The sequence below is a fragment of the Nyctereutes procyonoides genome, unplaced genomic scaffold, assembly GCF_905146905.1.
Source record: "Nyctereutes procyonoides isolate TBG_1078 unplaced genomic scaffold, NYPRO_anot_genome, whole genome shotgun sequence".
In the NCBI taxonomy this organism is placed as follows: Eukaryota; Metazoa; Chordata; class Mammalia; order Carnivora; family Canidae; genus Nyctereutes; species Nyctereutes procyonoides.
In genome coordinates, this window is record NW_026575051.1 from 27,237,392 (window position 1) to 27,260,562 (window position 23,171).

General features: G+C 38.5%; 1 protein-coding gene across 1 annotated transcript in view; it reads right to left on the reverse strand.

Annotated features, from left to right (window-relative positions):
• EYS (eyes shut homolog) overlaps positions 1–23,171 on the reverse strand; it is a 1,553,129-nt gene that overhangs the window by 42,181 nt on the left and 1,487,777 nt on the right. The window contains exons 35-37 of the mRNA XM_055330595.1: positions 15,478–15,644; positions 14,512–14,656; positions 7,183–7,357 (exon numbers count right to left, since the gene is read on the reverse strand). Of these exons, the coding sequence (XP_055186570.1) occupies positions 7,183–7,357; positions 14,512–14,656; positions 15,478–15,644 (487 nt within the window). The remainder of the gene's footprint in view (positions 1–7,182; positions 7,358–14,511; positions 14,657–15,477; positions 15,645–23,171) is intronic.

Consider the following 23,171-nt stretch of genomic DNA (forward strand, 5'->3'; position numbering starts at 1 on the left):
TTTGGAGATAAAGATTTTGGTAGTAGAGTTTTCATTCCTACCCAATCACTGTTGTTTCTGGATTTCTTTAGTGGACATAGCTAGGAAATAATTAAGTCATGAATTCATATGTTATTTCGAGTTCAAATTAAAAATGAGGTTTTTACTTTTTGATTTTATGTCTATATCGCTTTTCTCTTATGCTGAAAATCTTGGTTCCTAATGAGAAATATTAAGATAATTACTCATTTGGTTTATATCCATCCATTCATTCATCCATCCATCCATCAAGCTATCTTGCTACCTAGCTTTTTTTATCTCTAGTTTCAGAATAATACCAATGCTACCATTTATATCAAGATCATAGGATGCAACATAAAATATCTTTATGGTTCTTTTTGTCTTTGGATATAACTCACTGTACAGTCAATTAATAATCATTTGAATTAAGTGTCTCCTAGGTTATGCCACCAATTTGTTTTTTTAATTTTTTAAAAATTTATTTATTCATGAGAAACACACAGAGAGAGGCAGAGACACACAGGCAGAAGAAGAAGCAGGCTCCACGCAGGGAGCCCGACGTAGGACTTGATCCTGGGACTCCAGGATCATGACCTGAGCTGAAGGCGGTGCTAAACCGCTGAGCCGCCCAGGCTGCCCTATGCCACCAATCTGAAATACAGTTAGATTCATTTATTTCCTTATTTTCTTTTCAATGCTTAAGAATTACTCCTTTTTCTTTTTTTTTCCATCTTCCAGGTGAAACACTGACCTAGTTCCAAATAAAAACAATGAAGCAGACTATATTTTTAAAAGTCCAGCTTTCAAGCCTGTTACTTCTCCTTGTTCTCTTTCTCATTCTCAGGTAACCATTTATAATTTTTTCTGTAATCTTCCTCTGTTTTTTCTCCTTAGAAAAACATGAGCACATGTGTATGTGTATATATAATACACATACTTATATGAGTGTATTTATATCTATTTATCTATATTATTCCCTTTCCTTGCATGCTTTGCTTCTTTACCATACTATTTTCACTTACTGTATCCTAAGGATCAGTAACATATAACGATTTTTATAGCCATGTCCTCTCTTGTGTAAATGTTCTTTAGCTTTACCAGTCAGATACCTAGTGATGAACAGCTTGTGTTTAAACAAATAGTTTGCTCTGGTAACGACAGTGTCTACTTCTCTACAGCCCTGCCACTAAATTAGGCAATTTTTGAACTCTCTCTTAATCTCAAAGGTAAGAAAAAAATATTAGCCTTAACTTGGAATCCGTAGAAAACAGAGACTAAAAGCAATTCCAGGGAAATGAAGGGGTCCTCTGCCTTGCAAGCAAGAGTAAGAAAAGAGCAAAGGGAGAGGAAGGAAGAAAACCAAATGGGAGGTAGTGAGTTACCTAGCTGGCTACACCGGCTGGTTGCTTGGAGAGGGAGTGTTTCCTGAGGGGCTGGAGAGTGATATACAATTCGTGGGGATACTGAGCGGGAGAAAGTCCAGCAGGAGCAGACAGGGTGACAGCAGGCCATGTGACACCTTGAATAGCAGAAGCAAGAACTCATGTTTTGCTGCACTGGCAATGAAAGATGAAGGGACATTTTGAGCAGGAAAGAGAAGCAGAGTTTTTAGCAAGATTCAAGGGGAGGGGGTTTAGAGAGCAGGGTGCTAGTTGGCGAATGATAGCACCGTCAGGCATAGGAGCACTAGTAGACTGCACTAAACTCTGCTGGGTGAGATCAGAGGACAAAATGGGCAAGGAACTCTTCATTTGGAGAATTTGGGGACCCCAGAGAGTCTACAATTGGGGAATTGGAATTGGACCTTCTAACATTTTACTCACGTTTTTGTGTCCGAAGTATTTATTTTTCAGAGGAAAGGAATTTTAGGTTTCACCTGATTCTCAGACATCTGTGAGCCAAAAAATAATCAGGAAACCCAGGGTTGGTGAGATTCTGTGCTCATTGATAGATTCATTTATGAACTTATTATAAATCTTGGGTGCATTTCACTTCTGGGATCCACATTCTCTCTGAACTCCTATTGTACCTACTGTCTGTGTGGCTCACTTTTACATTTAGCTTGTTTTTGTAAGTTCTGGCTTTCCTACACTGTTCTTTTCTTCAAGGAACACATGTCATATCACCCTCAGTCATCATTAGAATATGACTTTATGGTGCTAAAAGAAACTGAGGCATATTAAACATTTTGAGTTTATTTGAGCAAAGATTGATTTGAACTGGACAGCTCCAGTCTAGCAGATAGAAAGGAGCTCCAAGGAGCTGTACCAAATGAAAGACTTTTACCGCTGGCAGAAGGGAGTAGGAACAAGGAAGTTATACCGGCAAAAAAGTAGACTGGTTATTACAATGTCACTTCCCTTTAGGGGATGGCAGGGGTCTATCAGATTATCTAAGTCGTATTGATCAGGTGATTCCTGATTGACTGGTTTCAGATTTCACTTCTGGGACAGCCTAAACCTTAGTGAAGTCGAATCTCGGTTTGGCGATGTAGGGCTTAGCATAAGCAACTCCATTTTGGGTCTGTTGTTTTGTTTTCAACAAAGGTCAAGCAAAATGCAAATTAAATGATATAAAATCTGCTTTAAAACATGTTGCACAAAACACATGTACATATATGGGTAAGCTACAACTAAACAAACCTTTTCTCTTAGCCTTGGCTGCTGACTAACAAGAGAAATAGCTTACTGCTTTTCTGTTGCATCAGAGCTTATCCCAGGAGCATGAAGTCCTTACATGAACTCTGCCTTATTATACTCTCATTTGAGAAACTGCATTAGAACACAACTGGATCTGTGTATGCTGACGTACTTGGAATAGGAAAGCAGGGCTTGCAGTGGTTTACAGAGTCCCAGAGCACAGTCCCCACCTTATCAAGCCTGACCTCTCACCTTACTTGGCACAAGGCTTCCCCTTAGGTATCAACAATGCCTCCTACTCCCAGCTGTGGGAGTAGGAGCCAAATGGAACATTTTGAATTCTTTTTTTTTTTAAATTATACCATTCAGCTATGCATTGTTAAGACACTGACCAGCTTTGAGATTTTGCTTTTAAAATTTATTCCAAACACCATCACATTTATACTTCTGAGTTGGGACTTACCTCTTGAGCATTTAGGAAATGTTTTATTATATGTGTTAGTTATTTTTCAGAAAAAGACCAAACTTTAGCTTTGATCTGTCTATATTATTACCTAGAAACTCAATGTAATATTACTCTGCTTCAGGTAAAAAATAAAAGCATAGAGCCATGTAAAGTTAAAAGCCTGGGATAGAGGAAAACTTCTTAAACACCACTGAAAAGTAATTACAAAGAAAACAGCTTCTTTTGAAAAGGGATTCTTATTATTGAGATGAGAGCAGCATTACAAAACTTACCAAAGTAAAATTCTCCGTCAACTCTTGCTACTAGAGCTGAATGACTGTGAGTGGGCACCTTAATACTTTTAAACAGCTTTATTGAAGTGTAATTTACATACCATAAAATTTACCTCTTTTAAATTCAGGGAGCTGTACTTTTAATAAATAATTATATAATACTCACAAGAGCTACATCTGACTAGATACGTGTTTCATATGTAGTTAATATGGTACATATTTTGTTATTTTATTTATTTATTTAAAAAAAGATTTTAAAAATAATTTATTTATTTGAGAGAGGGAGAGTGAGTGGGAGGGAGAGGGAAAGAGTATCTGAAGCAGACTCCATGCTGAGCACAGAGCCTTATGTGGGGCTTGATCTCATGAGCCTGAGATCATGACCTGAGCCAAAACCAAGAGTCGGATGAGCCACCAGAGGCTCCTGTTGTTATTTTAATAAGAACCCAAATATTGGTCCCAATTTTGGTAAGATGGATTTTAGAATCCTATAAAGAAACTTATCAGAGGTATCATTCCCATTGTACATGATTAATCAAGTCTATTTGTTATTCAAGTCAAGGCTCTCATGTTAGACTGTGAGATACAGTTTTCTACCCACACAGGAATTGATGAAACCCCCAGGCTCTGTGTCATGAGGCAAGTTACTTCCAGTTTGGAGAAAATATGGAATGTCAATTGAAGACAACTTCATTTTTTAAAAAAATTAAGGATAAATGAGCAGATTACACACTACAGATAAAGAGATACTTAACACATTTGTTACCTTATCTATATTATTAGCTGCTTTTAAAATGCTTTAAATTTCTTGTTATTTAGGTTCTGAAAGAGTTTTGATCCAGGAACTAGATTTGATTTTGGGGCCTGCTGTACACTTTTAAGATGCTGGTTTATCCTCTTGATTCACTTGCAATCTTAGTTTCCCATCCATTAAATTGGGACTAGGATATCTGCCTTGAGTAATTTAGGAAGGTGTAAATAGGGGAAATGGAAATAATGTACGCAAAAAATGCTCTGTTAGCCACAAACTTCTGTGCAATTATATGGTATTACTTTTATTATCACAAATCAAGAAAATTTTCTATATTAATCGAAATAATCTGCAAATAGTTCTGAATGTCTGTCTACACTTGGCATTATACTTTCCAGGATAAACACTTGTGGCTTTTTTTTTAAAAAAGGTTTTATTTATTTATTAATGAGAGACACAAAGAGAGAGGCAGAGACACAGGCAGAGGGAAAGGCAGGCTCCATGTAGGGAGCCTGACGTGGGACTTGATCCCAGGTTTCTGGGATCAGGCCCTAGGCTGAAGGCAGTGCTAAACTGCTGAGCCACCTGGGCTGCCCACACTTGTGGCTTTTAAATGGAAACAGACCCTTCGTTCCACATGGAATAATGAGGAGTTGGAGTGAATGTCCTACTTGGGCTTTCCATTTTCTTTGCTTTCTTTATAAAGATTTTATTTATTTATTTATTTATTTATTTATTTATTTATTTATCCATAAGAGCACAAGCAAGGGGAGCATCAGGCTCCTCGCTGAGCAGTGAGCCCAATGTGGGGCTCAGTCCCAGGACTCTGAGATCATGACCTGAGCCAAAGGCAGATGCCTAACCCACTGAGCCACCCAGGCACCCCTTCCTTCTGCTTTCTTCCTGTCACTTTCCACTGTTTGTTATCACATTCTTTATTACTATCAGTATAGTATCACATTACAAGATAACAAATCACCTCAGAGGTGACCTGAAGAATGACCACATTTCTTTAGATAAAGTGAGGTAAATTTGTTCTTTTGAATAATTAAGCTTGGCTGTAGAGCAAATTAGAATGCCTAAGTTATAAAGCAAACCTAAAGGTTTCATTAACAATTGTAAAGAAGGAACAGTAAAATCATAATGGTTAAGCTAATTTGAATTTATATTGCTCCATGGTGGTTGTGTCCCAAGCTTCAGGTTTTGTCTTTAGCACTTCCATGGACTTGATCACATTATACATTTTTTCTTCACAAGTTTCCATAAAGTTCAGCTCATGCTTTTACCTTACTGTTTATCACATTAGGTGTATTGGATCTACCTGAACACATCAAGCCTTTTCATATTTGTTTTGGATTAATTTAGATTTAACTCCCCCACTGACCTTCCTCCCACAATCATAATCAATAGGTCATAGTATACCATGAAAATTTCTCTATAATATTTTCTGAATTAATTCTTTCCTTTTTTTAAATGACTATTTCTTGAAATCAGGCCCTTCATAATGTGCTTAGATTTTCCAAAACTGTCTCCTAGTGATTCTGTGATACATCCATGCTGCAAAGGGATGTTTACATGTTTACAGGATTGTCTTTACTATGGCTTTTTCTTGCCTAGAAACTGTTTATGTCTTATTCTTGAGGACAATCAAATCTGTTATCTATCACGTAAGTTTCTCTTCCCTCTATACTTCATCTGCCCCATTTCTCATACTTAATCAATTACAATATTCTGTTTAGTTTGTCTTCATTCTCATGATCATCATGGGATCACCTTGCTTGTCCTTATATTTGCATTAGTGCTTAGAACCTTTGGAATACAGATTCCTTCTGCTCATTGGTTCATTAACGGAACAATTAATGAATGTCTATTCTATGCTGGGCAACTCTTCAAGGTATGAGGGGTACAATGATAGAATGAAAGATCAGGTCCATTGTCAGGGAAAAACAATAACTAACACATAAACAGGCAAACAAAGAGAATGATATTTATGGAGAAAGGAAAATGTGATGATGTGATGGAGAATGAGTAGAGTGAGGGATAGTTTTGAGTTGATCTAAGGGAGCACTTTTCTGAGGAGGTGATATGAAGGAGGCAGCCAAATGGAGACTGAGTGCAAGGGTGATCCTGCCTCTGCTGGAAAACACAGGTCTAGAAGCAGAAATGAGCTGGATGTGTTCAAAAGACGAAGTAGGGTAACTGGACTTGAGCGTAATGAGGGAGGAGTAAGAGAGAAGATCTAAGAGGCTGCAGAGGTCAGATTATGTAGGGCCTATAAGAAACTAAACAGTAGAGTGGAAGAAATGGAAAGACTGAGTGCTTACTTTCTCTTTCTTTGGCATATTCCAAGATAACCCTCTTATATTACCTGTGCAGGGAGGAAATGATCAACAAAAGAAGTTCTTCATAAGACAACATTCCTTTGTTCTTCCCATTTAACAAGTCCATGTTTTTTCTTCATACTAAAGTAGTTCAGAAGTCAAATCACACAGCTCTGCTAGGGTCTACCTAGCAAAGACCCTTTCTTTTTTCTTTTTTTTTTTAAGATTTTATGTATTTATTCATGAGGGACACCAAGGGAGGCAGAGATATGGGCAGATGGACAAGCAGGCTCCATGCAGGGAGCCCGATGTGAGACTCCATCTCAGGACTCCAGGACCACGCCCTGAGCCAAAGGCAGACACTCAACCACCGAGCCACCCAGGCGTCCCACGAATACCCTTTCTAACAGAGCTCAAACCTAAATATGAAAGCAAATCCCAGTAGGCAAATTCTTGTATGATTAACATCTCTGGCAATACTTTCAATGTTATGAATTTAAGATTATTTTCCATGGTATCTGGAATGAGATGCAGTGACTCATTTCCATTGTTGAAAGAATTGAGAAGGTGGCATAAATGCTGCACCGACCCTTTTCCAGTTTTTATCTGTTGTCCAATCACCTAGGAAGTCCACATAAACATATTTTAAATGTGAACATCAGTCTGTGCGAGTGGAGTACTGCTTAGCATGCCAATAACTTGCTAGTTTATTTCTTAATAATATCATACTTACTATACAGTGAAACCAGTCTCTATGCACATCCCACCATTGGCACATTTCATTAAACTGCAGGGAGAAGCATCACACTGGCTAACACTGCGCCCAGCATTCGGGTGGCCCTCAGGGTTTCCCAGACCTCTGAAATGGTCCTTCTTCTCAGTGCGAACTTGCATAGTGAAAATACAACCTTGAAGAAAGGCAAAAATACTTCATGTAAAAAAAAACTGGAAGAAATAAAACGAGAAGTATTTTTCATTTTTAAAGCAGCGTTTTTTTCAACAAAAAGTAATATATGTCAATTTTAAAGGAAAAACTATAAAAACTTAAAAACACAGAGAAGCACAGAGAGAAAAATAAAAGAAAATTTCTACAGTATCAACACTGTAGAAAGGACAATTTCTTTAAAAGATTAATTTATGTATTAGAGAGTGAGAACAGGGGTGGGGCAGAAAGAGAGAATCTCAAGCAGACTCCACACTGAGTGGGCAGCCCAATGCAGGGCTGGATCCCCAGGACCTGAGATCATGACCTAAGCTGAAACCAAGATTTGATTGCTCAACCAACTGAGCCATCCAGGCACCACTAGAAAAGACAATAATTATTAACATTTTGGTATATATTATATGCCACTAATTAACATTATATATGTATATATATGCATATATATACACACACAGCAGTTTTTCTAGCTATATTTTATTTTAAACAAAAATAGAATCCTGCATTAGATATATATCAGAAAGTATTCCAAGCATTTGTATATCATAAATACCATTAACTCTTTTTTTAATAGCATTAACTATTTTTAAATGATGGCATACAGTTCTTTTATATATTTAATTAACCTTCAATTATTGGGCAACTGACTGAGTTCTACCTTTTTGCTATTAAAAATAATGCTATGATTAACATAAGGATATCCTTGTGTATTTGCTAATTATTTTCTTAGTAATAATTTCTAGCAGTAAAACTACTAGGGCAAATGATATGGATGCTTTGAAGGGTGCACCAATGTCATAGATATTTTGCACAGTTTTATCTCCCACACTGGGTACTGGAACACCTGCTTCTTTACAAGTCACTACATGCAAGAGATTATTATGTTTCATTTTAAAATGAAATAAAGAATAAAATTTTCTTTTGCTATTTTTAATTAAGGGTTAAAACTTTTAAATAAATTTATTAGCCATTTGTATTTCTTCCTTTTCATTTGTTTATTATGTAATTTTTTCTCTGTTCATCCCTTTAAACATCAATTCAGAAGATCTGCTTACATGATGAGCATATTAGTTGCTTGTCATGTATTGTTAATAATTTTTCAGTTTAGTATTTGTCACTTAATTTTGCTTACGTGAAACTTTTATTTTTTTATATGGAAAAGTTTTTAATATTTATGTCACAATACTCTCTTTTTTTCCCCTCAAGGATTTGTCTCTGCATATATCCTTAGAAAGTTCTTTCCCAGTTATACACTGATCTTACTTATATATGGAATCTAAAAAAGTCACTCATAGAAGCAGAAAGGAATGGGGGTTGTCAGGGGATGGAAGTGGGAGAAATGGAGAAATGTTAGTCAAGTGGTACAAACTCTCACGTACAAGATGAGTAAGTTTTGGGGATCCAATGCATAGTTTGCACTGATAGTTAATAATACTGTATTATATACTTGAAATTTGCTGAGAAAGTAAACTTTATTTTCACCACACACACACACACACACACACACACACACGGTAACCATGTTAGTTGATGAATGTGTTAACTTGACCTTGATACTCTTTTCACAATGTATATGTATACCAAACCATCATATTCTACACCTTAAATATATACTATTTTATTTGTCAATTATACTCAGTAGGGCTGGGAAAAGAAAGATCTTTCATACTCCAAGACAAGGAAAATATAAACAAAAAGGACAGTTCAACAAAGAATTTATATGAAACTGTTTGAGATCCTGAGATGTATTATAATTTTACTCATCTCCTTCTGCACTTAGAGTTTGTTCATAAAGTGTTTTTTTAAAAAAAAGATTTTATTTATTTATTTGAGAGAGAGAAAGAGAGAGAGCACAAACTGGGTGGGGGGTTGTGAGGGGGGAAGGAGAAGCAGACTCCCCACTGAGCAGGGAGCCCAATGGGGCTCAATCCCAGGACTCCAAGATCATGACTGAGTGGAAGGCAGATGCTTAACCAATGGAGCCACCCAGGTGCTCCCATAAAGTACTTTTAAGTTAATATGGTTATCAACCATAACTAGTGTCTTTAAAATGAGAAGCTAGGGCAGCCCGGGTGGCTCAGCAGTTTAGTGCCGCCTTTGGCCCAGGGCCTGATCCTGGAGACCCGGGATTGAGTCCCACATCGGGCTCCCTGCATGGAGCCTGCTTCTCCCTCTGCCTGTGTCTCTGCCTCTCTCTCTCTCTCTCTCTCTCTCTCTCTCTGTCTTTCATGAATAAAAATAAATAAAAATTAAAAAAAAAGAGAAGATAAAGGCTAGACTGGATTTTACTTTCAAAACTTTCAGGAGCTAAATACATGGAATAATTCCTCTTGGTGAAAAATATGGGTTTAGTTTTGAAAGGTCAAGAATTTACTTTCCAACTTAATTTTCACTGGCATTTTCACCGACAAGCACCACTCTCAGCAGGCATTGATATTTTCTTATTGTGAGAGAACAGTGATTGTCCTTCCTCAGATTTAACCTTTATTATTTCTTCAAGTCCTGCCATGGGCTATTACATAAAAAAAAAAAAAAAAGCTCTGCACAAAATGAAGAAATTAATGGATGCTACCAGCTTTATGCAGAATAACCAGATGACTTAATTAACAAAGCAAGGTTTCCCATGCTTTTTGTAGAGTGAAATGCACTCATCAGAGAGCAAAAGTACAAGATAGAGTCAGGTGGGTTTGGGTTCAACTGTAATCTCTGCCATGTAATGGGGAGATGATCCACACTGAGTGTCAATTGCCAATCCTTGCACTTTTAAAATGGAGACAAGAATAACTATTCTCTGGGTTAAGAGGAATAAGGTAATGTACATAAACTGGCCAGTATGACCATGGGCAATTAGTAGGTCTCATCATTCTACACTACCTCACTGTCTCAAGCCTCTTCCCACCTTTATAAAAATTATTTCCTTTTTAGCAAAAATTGAAGGATGCTAATATTAGCTTTGCGTAGTTTTTATAATCACACACTGAAAAAAACTTGTAAATGACTATAACAAGTATTAAATTCTGAAACTGTTCATTTAAAACTACTTCTTTATATGGATAAATGAAATGTTTTTGTTAGAAGGAACTGCTGAAATACATTTTTGGCTAAAAACATGGGAATGTTATATTTAGAGAAACATTTGGCTAATACAAATAGTTAATTGCTTTTCTTTTACAGAGAGATGCTTCATGTCAGTCAACATATGCAGCGCACAGGCAATTACAGTGGAAGCCATATGTAGAATATATATTGTATATTTTCAGTCTTATTAATATAGCAAAGCATAACGTGCTTAGAGTAGCACCATGGAATAGCTATTCGATACAGACTTCCTGCGAATGGTACAGTGGTTATGAGAAAGACTTGGAAGCCATCAGCCATGTGTATATTGGAAAGTAGGACCAGCAAAAAAGTGACAGCATTTTTTTGAGAGTAAAATAATATTTAAATTACTACAATAAGTCCTTTTTCGCCCCTCTTATGGGTTCTGGTTTGAAAAGTACCATGCAATTAAAAAGAGAGAGAGAAAGCTGAACTATCAAGAAACTGACAGTACTGACAGAGCAGGGCACTTTTAGTTGAAATAACATGTTCTCTACAGTGTTGTTACTGAATCTGAATCTATTTCATGTCCACTCTGATATTCAGTTAAGTAATAAATATTTAGTAATCCTGGTATCAATGAACCCGAGCTGCTGCAACACTAGAATAATGGATGGGACAGTAGATTTCCTCATGTTCACACTAGTCCAAAGTAATTTTTAATTCTACATCAGTACGAAGTAGGTCTGTCACTGAAACCAACAGATCTTAGAATATTGATGAAAGCGATGGATCTTCTTCCCATAAAATGCAGATGGGCACGTGCATGATTGTATGTGCGGTTTTAGAAGACTCCAGGACCCATTGAATCCCATTCATGAACATCACTCAACCTGAGACCTCCACAGCTTTGGAATAGATGTAACTTTGGGGGGAAGGCAGAAGAGAGAGTCTTTCTCTGCCTGGTATATGTTGATTACTCCAGAGAAGGGTTAAATAACTTCAGTATCTTCATAAGTACTAAAGGTTATAGGGAAATAACAGCTCATTATAAACCATTTCCAGAACAAAAACACATGGGCTTTATCAACAGTAATGATTTGTGTTTTAGACTGAGAACTTCTGGATTAGAGTCATTTTATATTAGGAATATGAAAGCCTAAATCATATAATCTTTTACTATGTGTGATTTAATTGCCACTCTAAAGACAAATGTGATAACTTTAGTCTAAGTATTAAAATTTTTCATGAAAGTCTGTATTTGTTTTGTTATGATTAATTAATATACTGGCTTATAGAGTTGCAAAATTTTACTTATTTATTATTTTTTTATTTTTTGAAATGCAAAGTTCTAGATTCCATCATAAATATTTTGATGAGGTAGTTCTAGCATAGGGTCCAGAAATCTATATATTTTTTAAGATTTTATTTATTTATTCATGAGAGAGAGAGAGAGAGAGAGAGAGAGAGAGAGGCAGAGACACAGGCAGAGGGAGAAGCAGGCTCCATGGAGGGAGCCTGATGTGGGACTCGATCCCGGGTCTCTAGGATCAGGCCCTGGGCTGAAGGCAGCGCTAAACCGCTGAGCCACCCGGGCTGTCCAGAAATCTATATTTTAAGAAAATTATCCTATATCATTCTTTACAGACAGTAGAGCTCACCTTTTGGGAGTCAGAAGCTTGTGGTACTGCTGTGATCTGCTTGTTACGGTATATTGGTAACAAGTGTCTATACTTTGCAGAATGGTAAATGTGAGTTTATCAAGGCGGAGAGGCAGACATCAACAGAGGACTCAAGAGGTAAGTGTGATAAGAGTAGGGGATTTCAAGGTCATGGAACTTCCATGAGACTGGATTAAGTGGCAGTTGCTAAGAAGACCTGCCCAAGACTTCTATCCTGAGAACCATGGCAGCTTATGTGGCTCCAGGTATGTGCAATCCTAGCATTTCTGCCAGAGGAAGGGCCTACTCTGCATGCTCAGCTTAGGTCACCGACACACTTAAGGAAAAAAATGACAGGTTTGAGGAGAGCCTCTGTTCTCATTAGCAAAGTGTGCAGAAAATTTGTAATAGGAGGGAGAAAATTGCACGAGAAAACCTCAGGAAGCACTGGACTTCAATAAATTTGACAATCTCAAATTCTATGACAACAGGTTAGAGTGCTAACAATAGTAAACATACATTGAGTGTTTCTTATGTATTGGTTTCTGGGTTAGGCACTTAATATAATTATTTTACTTTATTGATTAACTCAGGAGAACCCTATGAAGTATATATTTTTCTCCTCTGAGGAGAAAAGAGAAAAAATGGAAACACAAAGAGTTTGAATAACAGGCTACAAGTTAGGTCCGAAGCTGCTATGTGGCAGTGCCTGAATCTGAAGATGGCCTGACTCCAGAGCCTGCACACCTAACCAGTGTCCACACGAGCAAGAGGAGAATGAGTGGAGCTGTGCCACCTCCCACCAGCAGCACCGTCATCATCGCTAACACAAAGCAGGCTCTAATCTTGTGTTCTCTCACCATTATCTCAATATCAGAACTACATAGCAAGAGAAGTGCTATTATTATTCCATTTTATAGGTAAGAGGCACAGCTAGGCACAGAGAGGTGACTAGCCAAGGTCATGAGGCTTGTAGGTGGCAGAGCTGGGATGTGTATCCAGCCAGTTGGGTTTCTGCGTCTATGCTCTTATCCTTGATGGTACACCCAGAGTATTTATGTAAGCATTTGTCTGTGAATAAATGACCAAGTTTTGATGACCCCTCCCAGGATCTCCACTTCACCGAGTAGATGTGCTTCTTCACATTCATAGGTTTACCCATCCCTTTTCGTGAATATAGTGTTTTCAAGAACTCATGGATTTGTCATGCCCTTACAATCCTTTTCAGATTATCTCCTGCTGAGAAAGAACTGTTGAATTATTATATTTAGCACAGTGCCTTAATAGGCTTTAAACTCTTGTATAAGACACCCTTCGGAGAATCCACACTGATGACATAATCAAAGAAAAAGTTTCTTGGACAACCTTGGCAGAAGGAACTCATTTTGCTGGAAGAGGAGCTTGTATGATGCTGGATTGGCTATGTTGCTTTCACATGTTTCACATATGTGGGTTCCTACATCCGTGTTTAGGCAGAAGTTGGTGAAGGTGAGGAAAAGGATGCTGCCAGGCAGGCAGAGAACTCAAGTGCCTGAAATGGCTGTTGATGGCAGCTCCTATCTCACAGAAATGTGCATCACATCCTGTCCCCATTCCTTGATTCCGGCCAGAGAGTAGGTTGGTCATGGGTGGGTGGCTGAGGACACTGTAACAAACAGCTCCTTGACCAAATATTCTGAGACTAGGATCCATCAAAAAGCTTAGTCTCACCAAATGCACTACTATAATAATTTGAAGCATGTCTTTATTTTATAAGTCTACTAGAAGTCAGCTTTGTGGGAGAAGTTCTGCGTCTATTTCCCTTCCTGAACACAGGGAGACAGACTATGGTCATACAATTACTTGCTCAAGCATAATAATCCTCTTGACGTGTGGTGGCCTCTATGGTCCACACCTTGGTGGCATGGATCAGTTAGCTGCAGTCTGTCTCTCACCTTTACATCAAATATATTCCAAAGTTAGTTGGAGTTTCAATTTTTAGTGTGATTCCATGAGGTTTATCTTGCTTGCTCTATATTAAAAAGCACCCTGTATAAAAAAAATTAGCCATGCCCCGATCCTCCTCGCCATAATGCTCTACATTTCCTTTTTCCCCTTACAGAGTTTATCAGCTCATACTACTATATAATTTACTTATTCATCGTTTTTAGTGTTTATTGCCTTTACCCCATTGGAATGCAAACTCACAAGTGCAGGGATCTTTGTTTTCTTTACTGAAACATACTAAACATGTAGTACATAGGTAGGAAGCAATGAATAAACAGTGACTGAATGCTTTCCATTAAAATTAAACTTTGATTAAGTCTGATTAGAGAGCAATTCATTTTTCTAGTTTTGGAACTAGAAATGTATTATTTAAAGTTTTTTCTTGTCTCAGAATTTGAAACTGGTAGGTAGAGTGTAAAAACTATCCAAGCCTTACCTTGAAAGCCATTTTTAAAATCGGCTCCATTGGGTAAGAGATCTGGTATGTATTCACTGTAGCCACCTACATAAAACTGACTGACGACATTGAGACCAACCAGTCTTCCCGGGGAGATGATGGATTTATTTTTATGATCATCTACCTTCAAAAGGAAAAGAATTCAAAACCTATTAAAAAAGGAATTAATTCCCCAGGGTGAACTGTTAAGATACTGTTTTGTTATTTTCCATTAACTTGGCATGAAAAATTCACAAAGACCTGAATTTTGAAAAAATAAAAAACACCTCACCACTCTATTCTTTGCTTCTCTGCTGGTGTCTGTTACCATGGATATATTAATATTGCAGTCATGGTTTTGCATTTGAATCAAAATCACAGTTCTCCAAAGATCAGGAGCTGGCATCCGGCTGGTCTTCCTCCTTCTACCCTTGCTCCCTCCCCTTCCATTCTCAATACAACCACCAGAGTAATTTATCAAAAAAAGTTACTCCACTGTGGTACTCAACCCCCCTTCTTAATTTCTCAGTTGTTCTCCATAGCTCTTGATAAAAATCTAACTTCTTAGCATGACATCGAAGTCCTTTGATAATACAGACCTGGTCCACCTCTTTCGCTCCTCCCTACCCCAGAGCCACACTGAACTACTTGCATTCTTCAACACACACTAGCTGCTGTTGTTTTTCTGAACTCCTATTTATTTGCAGTTGTGCTCAAGCATCACCTTTGTAGGGGAGCATTTCCTGAGCCCTCTCTCTCACCTTATCTACATTAGTCATCCCTTTTACTTATCCCCACACCACTTAATTGCAAGCATGCTTCTCATCCTCAGCTGTGAGCACTGGTCTGTGAACTGCATGGGGCGGGCAGCACGGGCCTCTTGCCTCTCGTCTCTATTGCACAGATCCAATGATATTTGGCAATGCTCCGCAAAGCTGTGGGATAGATGAAGGGATGACACTTTACCTTCAGCCAGCCCATCTGGAGGAGCCTCCCCAGACGGACTGAGTGGATGCCAAGGCTCAGATCGAGGGGATCACTGCTGATACTTGCCATGCCCGATCCCAGGTTGTAAGTATATATGACACTGCCATTGCGCAGACCCACAGCCAGGAAGTCATCGCCGTTCAACCCTGGGATGAAAAGACATGTGAGGCATGCTTGCTGAGAGATAATTCAGGTTTCTAGTCAGCTTCACTTTATTGTCTAGTTCTGAGGTATAGACCAGCATATAGGAAGGTATAATAGACATGTAGCCTCTCATCGGCACTCAGGTATGTCTGTGTCTGGGTATTGTTGTTCACACCCTTAGAAATTTTGTGAACACCGAAAAGTTTTTCTTTGAAGCCACAAGCGTTCTTGCCAGCTGAGGGGAATGATCAATACCTAAAACGTTGGGATTAACATCTCCTTTTTGTTTGAATGAAATTCAGTGTACACTTTACAATACATAGAACTTTATAATAGAGTAGAACTGCTCTGATAGTTGAGGAGATTCAATAAATTGAGATAACTGAGTATCAGCTTTGAAAGTCTATGATTTGAAGAGAGTTTTTAAAATTGTATTTCCATAATTGCTCAGGATATAATTGTTTTCTTACAAAAGCTCTTGGCCATACCCCCATGACCACTTAAAGGTGGGTTGTGTCTATGTTCCCTTTTCTCATTCTCTCTCCATTAGCTCAGGACCATCCATAGAGTACAGTGAGGACCCAGAGCATTCAGAATACAGCTCATAGAGACCCGTGGAAAAAGGGGAAGGCGGTTGGAAGAGAACCAACATCAGACACTAGAGAAGGGTTCTGGCAGTAGGTCTGGTAGCATATAGAACACTGGAGATGGTCAATGCTGCCAGCAAGTGGGCAGAACAAATGTAGGTTAAGGCAGAGCTTTTGAGTTAGGTGGACATAGGAGGTCTGTCCACAGGGAGGAGGAACCCAAATATATCATTCAGTTTCTGAAAGGTGTGTTTGTGGACTTAATACTGAGGTCTGCAGGTAGGAAACTAAGGCAAATACTTCTGCTCAGAGGAAAAATATGAGGCCTGATAGAAGTAAGAAGTTTAATCAAAAAAAGCAGAAGTGAGTCCTTGGACATGGACAAAGTTTGTTGTGAGTGTGCACAGCCTCCCTCTCCTACACTTTTAAGGTTGATGTTGTATGCTTCCTTGGCCTCTGCTGTTAGTCTAAGCAATGTAAAGGAGAGGAAGATCTGCAGGGGTGGGGGTTTCTAGATAGTGTAGGGAGATGGGCTTCCCAAGGCATTGGAAAATGGAAGACAAATATTTAGAAGTACTTGAATCTACCTGTGCTTTTCTCGTGGGTCTGCCATGGGCTGTGAGCTGGGTTATTTTTGGAAGCTCATCAGGTGAGCGTGATACGCAGCCAGGGTTGAGAGCCACAGTGTACGATTATTATTAGTATTATTAGTATTACTATGACGACGACTACTGCTACTAATTATACGATTATATACTAGTATTATTAGTATTAATAGTACTACTACTAATAAGATAAATGTGTTGTGTCTAAAGACTGCATAGGTATGGTGCTGACCACCCCAAGAGGTTATGCTTTCTATTTGAACCACAAAGTTGCTTCCAGCACAGAGAGGCAATGATTATCTTAGAACTTGAAAGATCAAGGCGCCTTTGCATTCCTTTCTTACTCTCTTTACTTCTCTGCATTGGCTAATGATTTACACTGAAAATGGTGACACTGACCTAAAGGGAGAGAAGGGAGTCCATAGATATATTTCTTTTCAGCCATTCCTTAGCCCCCAGTAAGTGAAGGGAGAGAATGTTGACAGAACATGGGTGTTTCAAGAAGTGAAATGAAGATAAGTTGACTTGATTTTGTGCAGCATCTCTAGCATTCTGGTAAGAAAAAATTACACATGCAGGTACAAGCTACAAAATACCAATTTTGGTGATTCTGCAAATGAGTTAAATGCTCTGATATTTGCATTTTAAACTGGCATTTCATGATATAAAAATGAATGATAAAAGTCTTGTTAATAATTTAATATTTTAATTTTTCTTAACTTACACTGAAATAAATAGCAACTAAAAGACACCATAAAAGGTTGAGAGACCACTGAAGAAAAGAAATACTTTCAGTACCTCTAATGGCATTTTTTTCTTTGCTTTTTAAACAAGAGACCCTGAATTTTCATTTTCTAATGGGCCCCACAAATTACTTAGCCATGCCTGAGGGAGGAATCTTTGTTGCCTTCATATAACAAATTGGGAGAGAAGAGCAAGCAATGAAAACACTATTAATCTGTGCATCTGAGGCTGTTGGGAGACTCTGTAGGTAGATGAGGTGCTAAGACTTGTGGGGGCAGATCTGCGTCAGGGTTTGTGGGGTGATACTGAGGTACACATGGGACCATTAAAGGTCACATAGCTGCTGGGTGGCAGAGCCTGCATCTGAAGTCACCCTGATGCCAGAGCCTATACTCTTAATCACTGTCCATGTAGCAGGAAAAAGAAGCATGTGTCTGGCTGGAGCTGTGCCACCTTCCACCACCACCAGCTCTTCCTGAATGTTCCTTTCTGAGGAATAAGGGGAATAATAATATCTCTTAGGAGTTTTCTAAGGATTAAGTGATATTTAATATCAGTACAGTGCCAACCCAGCACATGGTAGGTTCTCAATAGGTGCATTTTTTTTTTCCTTTTCTCCTTGCCTAGGCCTGACCCTAGCTTTGTGTATCCTGTTTTCTTCTCCTACTTCATCAGTACAAAGCCTGGGAAGCAGGTATGCTTGGCCCTTAGGCAGGAGCATGCATGTGTTCTCAGTTAACCTTTGGGGTCAGGGACAACCGTAGAGTTTTTCTTTTTTCTTTTTCTTAAACCTATAGACTGATTGTTTCAGTGCATTACTCTGATTTAACTGAAATTTTTTTGAGGGTCAACCATGTAGGTGAAGTGAAGGGACTTGTGGGTAAGGTTTGTTAGCAACCATTTATATGTCTTATGTCACTTTCCTGTGACATTTACTGAAGTGAAAATTTCTTGCCTTAAAGCACGTAATAATATTAACAATGACATATTTCAAACAACTACCACTAATTGAATTGCAGACTCAAATTTAAGTGTTCCTTTATCACATTACTCTATGAGTAGCTCTGAGAAATATTTGGGCAATTTCTATTTTTACATTTGTCAATTGACAAAGTTACAGATGATATTTGGCATTTATACTATTAGAGATTTTTAGTGATTGACACAGTGAGTTTGTTCATAAAAAGAATTGGAACTAAGCTCACTTGGCATGCAGAACCTAAAGCCAGAGTGAACCTTAATGAAACCAGGCTTAGGAAGAAGATTTTCAGACAAAGCAAGGAATATTTGTTGGATATTATTTAGTAGCTGATGCTAAGAAGGAAGGATTTAATGAGATTATGTTGTGCAAGTGGTAAAGGGGGAGGAAGGAAACAATAGGAGATAACTTTGGATGAATAGTAGCTATGAATAACAAGATCTAGGAAGTGAATAGAAATCCTTTTAGAATGTACAGAAAAAAAACTAAAACCAAACAAACTTGGTCTCTCTTTGGCTAGAAAGAAGAGTCATTATTCAGTTCCACAAATATTGTTTAGCAGAGAGCTCTGAAGTGGGCCATGTGTTGGAGAACTATATTTAGCATTATAACAACTCATAATGTTGCTTACAGGAGATCTCATGGGGGAAGAAGATGAGATGCTGTGGTCAGAAAAGCATCTGGCCTCATAATGGACAGAGAACAGTGACTTAGCAAGAGAAGCAAGGACAGTCTAAATAAAGAGAGGGATGGTGGCCAGGGTAACAATGATAAATAATGGAAACAAAGGAACTCTTGTACACTGTGGATGGGAATACAAACTGGTGCAGCCACTGTGAAAGTCATTATGGAGGTCCTTCAAAAAATCAGAAATAGAATTACCACATGACCCAGTAATTCCACTAGTGGGTATTTATCCAAAGAAAATGAAAACACTAATTTGAAAAGATACATGTACCCCTATGTTTACTGCAGTGCTATTTATAATTGCTGAGATATGGAAGTGTCCATTGATAGATGAATGGATATAGGTTATGTGAGATACACACACACACATACAGTAGAATATTATTCAGCCATAAAAAGAATGAGATCTTGCTATTTTTCAACAACATGGATGGACCTAGAAGGTATTATGCTAAGTGAATAAAGTCAGGCAGAGAAAGACAAATGCTACATGATTTCAGTTATATATGGAATCTAGAAAACAAAACAAACAGACACACAAAAGAAGCAAAAACAGGCCCTTAAATATGGAGAACAAACTGGTGGTTATTGGAAGGGAGTAAATGGGGAGATGGGCAAGATGGATGAAGGGGAGTGGGAGATACAGGCTCGCAGTTATGGAATGAGTAAGTCATCAGGACGAGACATCCAGCATAGGGAATGTAGTCAATGTGGTTCTGTAATAGTGTATGGTGACAGATGGCATCTACACTTGTGGGCATAGCAACCTATGAATCCTATGAATTGTTATGTTGCATACCTGAAACTAATGTAACATAGGGTATCAACTATACTTCAATTAAAAAAAATGGAAACAAGGTGAAGGATGCTGCCGTGGATTATCTGGAAGGAAAGATCAAAGAGGTTGAACTTTACTGGATTTGCTTGTAGTTTGTTTTTAAACCTAAAGGTTTGGGCAGCCCCGGTGGCTCGGTTGTTTAGCGCCACCTTCAGCCCAGGGTGTGATCCTGGAGACCCGGGATTGAGTCCCACATCAGGCTTCCTGGATGGAGCCTGCTTCTCCTTCTGCCTGTGTCTCTGCCTCTCTCTCTCTGTGTATCTCAAATAAATAAATAAATAAATAAATAAATAAATAAATAAAATCTTAAAAAAAAGGAACTAAAGGTTTTAGTATTTATACCAGCAGCTCTCCAACATGGTTGGACCATATCAGTATAGCCTCTGATTAACTTGCAAGCATGGACAGGAAGCAGAAATCTATATATAGAAAGGAGGAGGGTATCAAAGGTTTCAGATGGTAAGCCCAGGAAAAATCATACAGGTCACTTTGACCTGAATGAAAAGAGAGACAAAAACAAAGAGAGAAAATAGGTAGACCTTAGTAGCGTGCTGGCATACCATATGGTGATTGTAAAGGAATTTTTATGAGAAAAACACCAGGCAAATTCAGTAACAGTAATTAGTGTTGGTCTCATTAGCTTCACCTTGAAGGAAGACCTGGAGAAGAGTAGCTAGTGGTTGGAACCACTGATTCATCAACAAAGTCCTTAAAAGGAAGAATAAGACTCATGTATAAAAGAATTAACCCAAGCCTATGCATTGGAGATAATTTCTGGGAGAACCTGTCTTGCTGTTTCTCCCACTGATTTTGGTCAATCACTGTCTGTTGTAAATCATAAAGCTGAATGTACATATGCTCTCACTTGGTCTGCTCAGAAGGATACCCCAGAAATCAGAACCACTGGGCTGCAAAGAGGTAGAAGCTCGGGGACGCCTTGGTGGCTCAGCAGCTGAGCATCTGCCTTCAGCTCAGGGCATGATCCTGGAGATCCGGGATCAAATCCCACGTTGGGCTCCCTGCATGGAGCCTGCTTCTCTTCTCCCTCTGCCTGTGTCTCTGCCTCTCTCTCTCTCTCTCTCTCTCTCTCTCTCTCTGTGTGTGTTTCTCATGATTTTTTTTTTTTTTTAAAGATAGAAGCTCATTCTCAGGTGCCCTGGTGAGGATTCAAAACTGTTGGAAGGCTTTTCCTGGGATTCTTGGGCTGTTCCTTGGTTGCTCTAAGGGGGCATATTGAGAAACTAAAACATGAATATAGACAGTGCTGTAAAATCCCTGTGTATTTCAGTGCTCACCATACTTAAAGGTTATTATTGAGCCTTTTAAAAAAAAGATTTTATTTATTTATTCATGAGAGACACAGAGAAAGGCAGAGACACAGGCAGAGGGAGAAGCAGGCTCCTCACAGGGAGCCTGATGTGGGACTTGATCCCAGACTGGGCTCACACCCTGAGCCAAAGGCAGATGCTCAACTGCTGAGGCACCCAGGCATCCCTCTTATTGAGACTTTTATGTCACAGAAGCATGATAATTCTTGTTCAGGTGTCCAACAACCTTTTAATTCCAGTAGAAAAAAAAACTTTCTGAAGTATTTTATTTAGGATGAAATTTTGATTTATAACTACTGAAAGCAAATGTAATTTGTATTATTTCTTCAAACTATTCTTCCAGTTTGGTGAAATATTATCATGTATTAAATCTAATTTACCTCTCTCAAAATGAAACTGTACCTGGAGCCCGCAGAGGTAAGCAGTGTCCCAGTATCACAAAGGCTTTTTACTCATTGAACTTCTGGCTGCCCACTTCTCCTTCTCCCTCTCTTTTGAAAAAATGGTGATGATAATACTAACACAAGACTGTCGCTAGCAATAACTTAGAGTGTTTTATAAGATCTTTGCAAACGGATTCAGAAATTCTAAGTGACAAGTGGATTTTTCTTTTCCCTTCTAGCTTTCTTGTCCTGAGTGAAAGAATAGATGGGAGACAAGCCACCAAGATGATTCTGTGACTTTCTTCTGGTCCAATGAAACCTGCTTGGCGAATGGTTCCTGGTTCCTGGTTCCTGGTGGGAGTTCTTTTCTGAAAAGCCAGTCCTTGTGTACAGATACTTTGTGAGGGTATGTGACTATTATTCTAGGGCTTATAAAGCTTTTATATTTCTGAAAGAAGAAAACTGCCTTTTAATTAAATATTCTTGACTTTGGACACATAATTAAGCTTTAGCTGACTGTTCAAATGGTCATGAGAGGGTATAGACAATTTTCAAGAGAGGAAGCTAAATTAGATATGAGTAAAGAGAGAGGTGTGAATGATTTCAGCAAAATAATGGAAGAAGCTTATGAAATTAGAATGAAGCTAACGTGATGCAAAGCAAAAATATATCTAGCTTGATGTGTGAGAAATAAGACCCAAGAGAATGAAAGTCTTACCTACGGGAACAATATATATTGAGTGGTTCAAGATTCTAGATATTGAAGCCATTTTTACTCCATATTCAGTGATGATATCTGCTTTAGTGGGTGCTAAACTATAATTAAGATGACTGGAGGTTTTGGGATGCCGAGGTGGCTCAGTCGGTTAAGCTTCCGACTCTTGACCTCAGCTCAGGTCTTGATCTCAGGGGTCATGAACTCGTGCCCCATGTTGCTACTTAAAAAAAAAAGATAAGTGGAGATTTTTGAATGAAATCATAAGGAGCTTACATTCCCGGTTTATCTTATGATATGTACTGTACAGCTTCTCTCTTTTTTTTAAAAAAAATATTTATTTTAGAGGAGGACAGAGAGAGAGTCAGAGAGGGGTGAGGGGAGAGGGAGAGAAGCAGACTCCCCACTGAGCCAGGAGCCCCACACAGGCTCAATCTCATGACCCTGAGATCATGACCTTGAGCTGTAAACCAAGAGTCTGATGCTTAACCGACTGCAGGACCCAGGTGTCCCTGTACTGTACAGCTTGTAATCATAGTGGCAAACTTTCAGCTTCCTGTTCTGTAGATATGACCATTAAACTAAAGGTATTCTAGAGCTCTGAAAGCATCAGAACCAGGCACAGCCCTGTGCACAATGTTCCTTTGTTAACCATTGTGTACA